Raw genomic sequence first — 9,068 nt, forward strand, 5'->3', positions numbered from 1 at the left:
GCAGATAAGGCTTCAGAAAAGCCTGTATCCTTCTGAGCCTGGAGGACAGAGAGTGACTGGCTTGTGTGGGAGAGGCCTTCCAGGGCCAGCCCCAAGGGGAGTCCTGTGTGGGAGCCCCCAGGGCACAGGACACCACTCTCGCTTGGAGCAGAGGCGGTTTCTGTTTCTGCACCAAGTTCCCTCCAGCATATGGTTTGCAGCGTCAGCCCGGCTCTGCCCGAGGCGGGAGGGCATCCCACCCACAGCCTGCAGCCTCCAAGCCCTTCTGCACGAGAGGAAACAGCTTGGGCCTTCCCTTGTGACCACCCACTCTCCTCGTTACCAGTCACCCTGCATAATCTCTGGGCCAGAAAACTGTCTTCTAGCCCTACTGTGCCCAGCCCCTTGCACACGTTTGCCCATGCCATTCTTTCCGCCTGAAGCGCCATTTTCCCTCCTGCTGTCTCCCAAATTCTCACCCACAATTCAAGGCCCAAGCAAGGCCCTCCTTCTCTATTCCAGAGGATATCCCTGGGAAGTGTAGATGCCAGGAGCAGCCAGGAAAAGTGCACAAGCTCCAGGGAACTGGAGTGCAAATGGATCATCTAAAAGGAGATCTGGCTTTCTGCCAAGAATAAAATAGAAGGTTGGCGGTTGCGTTCTTGACCCAGGACATTGCAGCCAGTAAATCTTAGAAGTGACCATCCAGAGGTATGGCAGTGGCAGAGACAGCATGACCACAAACGTCTGCAGTCATCTAATACCATCGGGTGCTGGCCCCGTCCTGTGTGTGGCACAGAGGAGCCTCCTTCTCGGATGCCTGGGGGCTGTGCACCACAAAGTGGGCACAGAGTATATGGAGGGGGCAGTGCTGTCAAATCAAAAATTCTAGCCTGATGATACCATCTGGGCTGTGAAAACAGAAATTGCTTCATTCTGTTTTTAAACATTTTCCTTTTAATGACATATGTAATGGGTGTTCACTTGCAGAAAATTAAGGGGGGACAAGGGAGAGAAAAACCATCCTGCTTCCAAATCCAAAGAAACCAGTGTTGATACTGTGGGACCGCCCTTTCCTCCTAGCTGCACTTCAAACACGAATGATAATTGAACCAAGAGCAAACTGGCTGATCTTCTTTGAACTCGGGGGCAGAGCGTGATGGAGTCTGACAGACCAGGGTGGGAGGCCGTGCTCTGCCACGTTCTGGGTGACCTTGGGCTAGGCCCTTGGCCTTCCGTGCCTCAGTTTCCACCACAAATACAGGAGGACATTGAAAACTCTTCCTTGCCTGGTGGTTTGGGGACACATGTGGAGTGGCTGGCACAGTGCCTGGCACATAGTAGGCACTCAGCCAACAGGCACTGCTGTCACTTCTCTGCAGATGATTTAAGTAGCTGGGGCCAGAGAAAGGAATCTTCGTGGAGCTTGAAATAAATGTCTCCTTTATAATTTTTAGATTTTTGGAGTAAGTAATACATTTACATGGTTCAAAAGACCCATAAAAAAAAGATCAAACAGTATAAAAACAGTATATGGTGAAACGGTTCACCGCCCCCCAGCCCTCAGCCCCCATCAATCTCTTTTCTCTCACTCCCCCAACAGGTAACCACTTCAATTCGCTTCCTGTGTTTCCTCCCAGAGATTCTTTCTGGTAATACAAGCCTACGCCAACATAAATGCTTATTTTCCTCGCTTCTCACAACGGGCTGCATACCAGATACACTGTTCGGCTATGTGCTTTTTACACTTCATACCACGTCTTGAAGAGCTTGCCCAATCCGTGCAGACAGAGTGTTCTCATTTTTTCTGACAGCCGTAGCAAGGAAGGCATCGGGAAGTCAGGTGGGACAGCCAGCACCTTCCTCTCTTACCTCCTACACCAGCGACAAGCCCCTGCTTCTCTAGAGAGCTAACTCCTCAGCCAACTGGTGTCCTCGGTCTGCAAGGCCACAGGGAGCTGCCCTGCGGGAAGTCTTCCCACAAAGTCAGAGCAGGCCCAGCCCCCTTCCAGACCACTCTCGCCCCTCCTTCCTGCTTAAAAAGGCTCCTTCCCAACCAGCGGGCTATGAGGGATCCCAAAGTGGCTGCAAGTGCCAAGAGTTAGACAATTCCCCCTCTTCTGGCAATCTACCCAAGGAATAATCCTCAAGTGGAAAACCTTTATACTCAAAGATCTACCCATTACATCACTATCCAGAATAGTAGATAATTGGTAGTAACCTACATGTCCAACCATAGGTGACTGGATAAATAAATCATAGCATGTTCACCAAATCAACAAGCTGTAGAAGTACCTAATCATTAACAATGGTGATGTTGAAAACGAGGAAATCACACCCACCCCCACAAACATTCCCAGTGAAGTCATGTTTTTTAAAAAAAACAAAACAGAATACAAAATGGCATCCACAATATGCTCACACCCATGTAAAACAACCTTCTGGAAACATACCAAGATATTACCAGTTATCTCTGTGTGATGAGACTGAGGGTGCTTTTTTCCTATTTTTCTGTATTTTCCCACTTTCCTTTTAGGATCTTATGTTAATTGATTTGATTTCTCTAGAAGGCATGTACATAGTTTTAAGTGCTTGGGACAGAACAGGTGCTCCTGGGGCAGGGGACATGCAGTTGTAGGATAGGCCAATGTGGGACCCCTCAGTCTCCTTCTCTGTAGCCTCCTACATGGGAACCTCCAAAAGTCAGAAGTAGGAAAGGAAACAGCAGCCACGTAGGGGAGGGGCAGGTCCAGCCCAGCCTCAGTCCCGGGCCCTGGGTGAGTCAGTCCCCCTACCCAGCTGTGGAGCCTTCACCTGCCAAATGGTGAGGTTTGGCATAGAGGATTCCAGATGAGGAGAGATGACCTTGCGTCACAGGAAAAAATTCAGACCTGTCCTCTCCACACCCCCTCAGTGAAACCAGAGGGTGAAGGGGTCACTGCACGTGTATGTGGCCCAAACTCCTCGGGCCCTTACTTTTCTTTCTAACTACTCCAAAAAGGGGCTCTGGTTGTGCAGTGGTTAAAGCGCTCGGTTGCTAACCCACCAGTTGCTCTGCAGGAGAAAGATGTGGCAGTCTGCTTCCATAAAGATTTACAGCCTTGGAAACCTATGGTCAGTTCTGCTCTGTCCTATAGGGTCGCTGTGAATCAAAATCAACTCAAAGGCAATGGGTTACCCCAAAAAGATAGGATAGTAGACCTCAATATAACCCGGGTCAGAGCTAGATTTCTACTCTTAAAACAATATCCAATGACATCTTTCCAAAAGCCATTGGATACATAGGTCTGGGAGGGAGTTGGGTGTGGTGGACAGGCACAGCTCAGAGCACTGATTTGGGTAGGACTTGAAGACCATTGGCTAATTGGATGTGGAGGTGAAGCTCAAGGGTCCAGCTTGGATGACCTAGCAAAGCAGGTAGACTCTGCTCAAAAAACGTCTGTAGAATGTAACTGACATGAAATCAAGGAGATAACGGGTTTACAGAATGGCTGGGTGAACCATGTAGACATTCACTGGTCATTCACTTCTTCTACAAGCATTTCCTTAGCATGTACCCCACTTGCCAGCCCTGTCCTGAGGATACAGACAGACAGTGGGTTCTCACAGCACAGTTTCGCAGAGCCACTAGCAAGCTGTGTGTGGGGCGGGGGAGGGCGTCTGCCTTCTCTGGGTTTCCTTGCCCCTTTGACTCAGTGCTGGGTCAGCTTACATGAGATCTAAGGCCCTCTCAGCTTGGATGCCTGGGATTCTCAACCTCAGCCTTGTCGCACTGGCTGCCTTGCTCTGTGCTAGGCCACAAACTTCCTGCAGAACGGTGATGCTCTTTATCACCGTGTGTGTACAACAGAAATCGAATTACTCATTCCCTCCCCCTGCCACTAGCTCCCCTCTGCCTCACCCGCACACTGCCCTGCATCTGAATACTCTGCTGCAGATAAAAGCAGGCTATAAATAAATGCTGTGTAGCCACATGGACAAGATTGCAAATGCAGGCCTGCCAAGGGCTGGGACTGTGGCTGCTCCCACACTGAAAGGCCCTACCACTTCTGAGCCATCACGTCTGCTTCTCATAATTTTTCCATCTCTTTCCTATCAAGCTACCAGCCATCTATGAAACTGCCTGTAACAGTTCAGACCCACCAACATTCACCCTGACTAACTGCTGCATCTGTAGGTTAAACCACCACCCGTCAGCTTGTCATACTGTGGTGGCTTGCATGTTGCTGTGATGCTGGAAGCGATGCCACTGGTATTTCAAATACCAGCAGGGTCACCCATAGTGGACAGGTTTCAGCAGAGCTTCCAGACTAAGACAGACTAGGAAGAAAGGCCTGGCAATCTACTTTTGAAAATTAGCCAATGAAAACCTTATGGATCACAACAGAACACTGTCTGACTCTCTTACTTTGGACACAACATCAGGATGGATCAGTCGCTGGAGGAAGACACCCTGTTCTGGGAAGCAGACGACAGTGAGGGTGAGGGAGACCCTTGGTAAGATAGATTGGCATAAGAGCCACAACAATAGACTTGAACATGCTGGTGATGGTAAGATGACACAGGACTGGAAAATGTTTTGTTCTGTTGTACTTGAGTTGGAGGCGACTTGACAGCAACTGTCTATCTGTAGGTTAAAAGACCATCTATCTGACTAAGCTTGTTAAAATTGTAGGCAAAATCAGAGTTCATAGGCCCTGACTGAAAGCTATGGGACTTCTATGAGTAAAGTATATGAGCTTTAATGCCAGCTATTAGTGACATCACCTCAGCTTCCTCAGAAACCACTCTTGCTCCCCTCCCTGCCCGAGGTACACTGCGAGCTAGTGCCAGAGCAGGGCTGGTTCTCGCTTGTGTTCTGGATAGGTAAGATGGCTCGGTGACTGAAGGCTGTAGTATTAGACAAGATCCTTTCAGTTCAGGGGTTTCCTTCCACTTCTTAAAGACTGGAGCCCTGGTGGTGCAGTGGTTAAGAGCTATGGCTGCTAACCAAAAGGTCAGCAGTTCAAATCCACCTGCTGCTCCTTGGAAACCCTACAGGGCAGTTCCACTCTGTCATACAGTGTCACTATGAGTTGGAATCGATTCAATGGCAATGGGTTTATTTAAAGACTAGTGGTTTCCAGACAGTGCACTGCTGCAATGCTGGGCCTAGTGGGAAGGCTGGGGTCGAGGTGGGGGCAAGCAAGCTAAGTCTGTCCCCAACACGCCCACTTCAGTCAGAGCTGTGTGTCTTTTCTCTGTTTTACAGCTTTGTCTGTAAATTGAGCCTCGAAGTACTGCTCTAACTACCCCATCTGACCCTCTTACCCCTCTGGAAAGTAGAAAGAACAGAATTTTTCCCATCATTTCACGGATGTGGACTCTGAGGCCCAAAGATTCAGTGATCTGCCAGATAAATAGAGAAAAAATGTAGCATAGCCAGCCTGTTGCCTTAACCCCAGCTATGTGACCTTGGGCTTCTATTTCCTCATCTGAATAACAGGGATACCAATAGCATCTTCATGGGTTGCTGTGAGGATTGTTGTCGTTAGCTGCCGCAGAGTCGCCCCTTGACTCATGGCAACCCTATGCAGGATGGAACGAAACAGCGCCCGGTCCTGCGCCATCCCCATGATTACCCAGGGCCAGATTACCCAATAAGCAAGGTACGCACAGGCTTACATGTGCTTTCTTACTAATCCATAGTGCACAATTTCACCTGTTTTTCACCACATCAAAGATGTGGTGAAGCCTCGTGAAATTGTGCACTATAGATAAGTAAACGCAAGTAAGCCTGTGTGTACCTTGCTTTCTGTAAGCCTGGGTGTACCTTGCTTACTGGTTAATCCGCTCCTAGTTTCAGACCAGATAGCTGTGATCCGTAGGGCTTTCATTGGCTTATTTTTGGAAGTAGAGTGCCAGGTCTTTCTTCCTAGTTTGTCTTAGTTTGGACTTAGTTTGGAAGCTCCGCAGGAACCTGTTCAGCATCAGAGCAACACACAAGCCTCCACTGACAGACGGGTGGTGGCTGCACTTGAGGTGCATTGGCCAAGATTTGAGCCCCGGTCTCCCACATGGAAGGTAAGAATCCTACCACTGAACCACCATTGCCTCGCTGTGAGGATTAGACGAGTTAATACATACACAGTCCTGAGAACACACCTGGCGCATCGTTAGTGCTCAGTGAATGTTCGTTGTCATCACAGCTGGGCCGGGGTGAGCATCAGCAGAGGTGTTAGTTAGAATTCAGAGCTCTTGGGGGAGGTGATGCTGACAGTGACTTCGGAGGCGTCAGCCCAGGCTCAATGTGAGAGATTCCCACTAGCCTCTTTCTCCCCCTCCCTGTCTGGCCTTCCCTGGGAAAGCTTCAGCTTCACACAGCCCAGGGAGCAGCCATGGAGGAGAGAGGCACCTGGAGGCCGTGACGCCCACAGCCACTCAGACCTGGGGCAAGTACTCTGCATGGGCGGGGTGCCACCACTCAGGAAGAACCCACCACTGACGGGGCTGGGTTCTTGCCACTGCTGCTGCTTTTGCTGCTGCTGCCACACCCTGTTTCCTTATGTCTCCTCCCACTTCTCCTTCCTCCCACCCAGATCCTGTCATGGGGGCTGCTCCTTGCCCCAGCTCTGTGCCAGAAAAGAACAGCCCAGGGCCTCTGGGCACGGATAGAACAGTCAGGGTCTCCTGGCCTGGCCTGGGCTACAGAGCGGCCTGGATTTCCAGGCTCTGCTCCTTCCCCCAACTTTGTACTCCAAGTCAGGGCAGTGACATGGTGACTCCCTGTCACCCCCACCCCCTTGGGGCTCCAGCTGCCAGTCTGGTAGTAAGCACCATGGTGCTCAAAATGAGCCCAGCCAGCTCCTCCTGGCTGGTCCCAGCCCCTCTTTGTGGAGATGGGGAAACAGAGGCCCAGAGAGGGGCAGGGTGCCCTTCCCAAGCTAGCTCTTTGCCCCCTGTGCACCCAGTGAAGGCAGGATCAGGCCACTCACACGCTGGCCACAGGCCTCAAGCAGATTATGGCCCGGAAGGGAAGGAAGGCAGGCCTGGCTCATAAGCTGTCATCTCTCTGGCTGCTGGCCCCAAGAAAGGGCCCGGGGAGGGTCAGGCTGTTGGCTGGGGAAGAGCCTGCTGAGCACAAGATCAGACAGCCCTCTGCAGGGTTGGAAGGAGCGCCCTGGGGACAGCCAGGCTTAAGGAGAAGAGGGGATGGTTAAAGGACAGCTGGAAAAAAGCTGAGGGGATCTGGGATCCAAACTGGGCTTGCTAGCCATGTGACCTGGGCCAAGCCATTTTACCTCCATGAGCCAGCCAGTTATTTCCTGGGGAGAGAAGGAGGACTTTTCAGGCCTGTACTGGATTTAAGACGTGAGCAAGGAATTGCCCAGCCCACCTTGCTACCTGGAAGAACCCCCAAGGTCTCCAAGCGAAGAGGTGTTGGGTGAGAGAAAGAAAATTACCATTTGGTGTACCAGCAAAGTGCTGGGGTTTTACTACATTAACTCACCTTGTTTAATCCTCCCATCCATTTGATATATTTATTATTATTATTATTTATCTCCACTGTATAGATGGGGAAGCTGGGGCTCAGACACCTACAATGCCTTGCTCAGTCTGTAAGTAGCAGAGCCAAGATATGAACCCAAGTTTGTCTGGTCCTCAAACCTGAGACCCTCTCCTCCACTCTACATAGTCTCCTCAAGCCCCCACCCACATGCTAGACTCTCCTAAAAAGATCCTGCTGTGCAGGAGGGGTCTCTCAGAGAAAAAATTGGCCCTGGAGGTGCAGAGGACATCCCTTGCCCACGACAGTGAAGTTTGCAGGGAAGTCAGTACCCCCTTCTCCTTCCAACTTAGAAGAGAGAGTGGCCCGAGCCACCTCCGTGACAAAGTCACGTATCAATCACTACTTTTATGAGACAGCCTCCCTCTGGGAGTCATATCCCTTTGAACTTCCATGGAAAACTTCAGCTTCCCCGGAGTGCATTCTACTCTCTCAATGCCCCCCCCCTGCCCCCCGCCGACCCCGACAGCCTTCACTCACCCAAAAGGCATCTTTGAACTGCAGCTGGGGCATCATCCTTGGGCGTCTGCTGCAGCAAAGCACGCTCTCCTGCCCCAGGCAGGGCCGTCCGAGGGCCAAGAGCCAGGAGCACTGTCCAGTGCCCAGTGCCGGCAGGGCTAGCCCAGGCTCCCCTCCCTGGCCGGCGCCGTCTGCAGCAGCTAAGAAGGCAGCTGCAAGCCAGAGCGGCTGAAGGAGGAAAAGGGCTCAACCTGTTTTGTTTGGGGCTAGAATCTGCAGCAAAATGAGGAAGGAGCAGTGCCCAGTGATGAGAGGGCGGGCCCCGGTGTCTGGCCCAGCCCTTCTCCAGCCCAGCGGGTGATAGAGAACACAGTCCAGATCCAGGGCAGGGAAAGGAGATGCCACCCCCAGGCAGGAGGCAGCGATCTCGAGAGAGGCAGGCTGGGACTCAGGCCAGGCAGGCAGGCAGCCTGAGGCCTGCACAGGGAGGTTTGTGCAACCTCCCCTGGGGCAGGCACTGGAGCCCTCATCCACAGGAAGTGGAGCTGCTGTGCTCCCCTGTGCAGCCCTGCCTGCCACCTGCCACCTCCCTGCTTGCCTCTGCTTGCCGTTTGATGGCAGTCCCCTGCTGGAATGTCTCAACTTGAGAAGGGGCTAGGGCATTCCCTGAGGCCATACATTTAGGGAGCTTGTTGTTGTTGTTGTTAGGTGCCATTGAACATATTTTTAACTCATAGAAACCCCATGTGACACAGCAGAACTGCCCCAGAGGGTTTTCTAGGCTGTAATCTTTACAGGAGCAGATTGCCGGGTCTTTCCCCCGAGGAGCCGCTGGGTGGGTTCAAACTGCCAATCTTTTGGTTAGCAGCCAAGCACTTAACCATTGCTCCACCAGGACTCCTTTTAGGGAGCTTGGGGCCAACTAAGGATGTGGGCAAGAAGAGCCCAGGAACTTCAGGTTCTGTCTCCCACCAGCCTGGCCAGACCCACTCCCGGCCAGGCCAGTACAGAAATGTTAGACTCTTCACTCCTCACCAGGAATCTATTCAGGAGGGCCTCATCCAGGCCTAGGATATCTATCCTT

General features: G+C 51.6%; 1 protein-coding gene across 3 annotated transcripts in view; it reads right to left on the bottom strand.

Moving 5' to 3' along the window:
• PSTPIP1 (proline-serine-threonine phosphatase interacting protein 1) overlaps positions 1-8,290 on the bottom strand; it is a 50,916-nt gene extending 42,626 nt beyond the window's left edge. Inside the window, exon 1 of one of the 3 annotated variants that reach the window (XM_023729845.1) lies at positions 8,006-8,290. In XM_023729845.1, the coding sequence (XP_023585613.1) occupies positions 8,006-8,041 (36 nt within the window). In that variant the 5' untranslated portion in view covers positions 8,042-8,290. The remainder of the gene's footprint in view (positions 1-8,005) is intronic. The other 2 variants (XM_023729846.1, XM_023729847.1) reach the window with 2 other exon arrangements.
• Between the last annotated feature and the right edge of the window lie 778 nt (positions 8,291-9,068).

The sequence above is a fragment of the Trichechus manatus genome, unplaced genomic scaffold (genome assembly GCF_000243295.1).
Source record: "Trichechus manatus latirostris isolate Lorelei unplaced genomic scaffold, TriManLat1.0 scaffold00030, whole genome shotgun sequence".
Taxonomy (NCBI): Eukaryota; Metazoa; Chordata; class Mammalia; order Sirenia; family Trichechidae; genus Trichechus; species Trichechus manatus.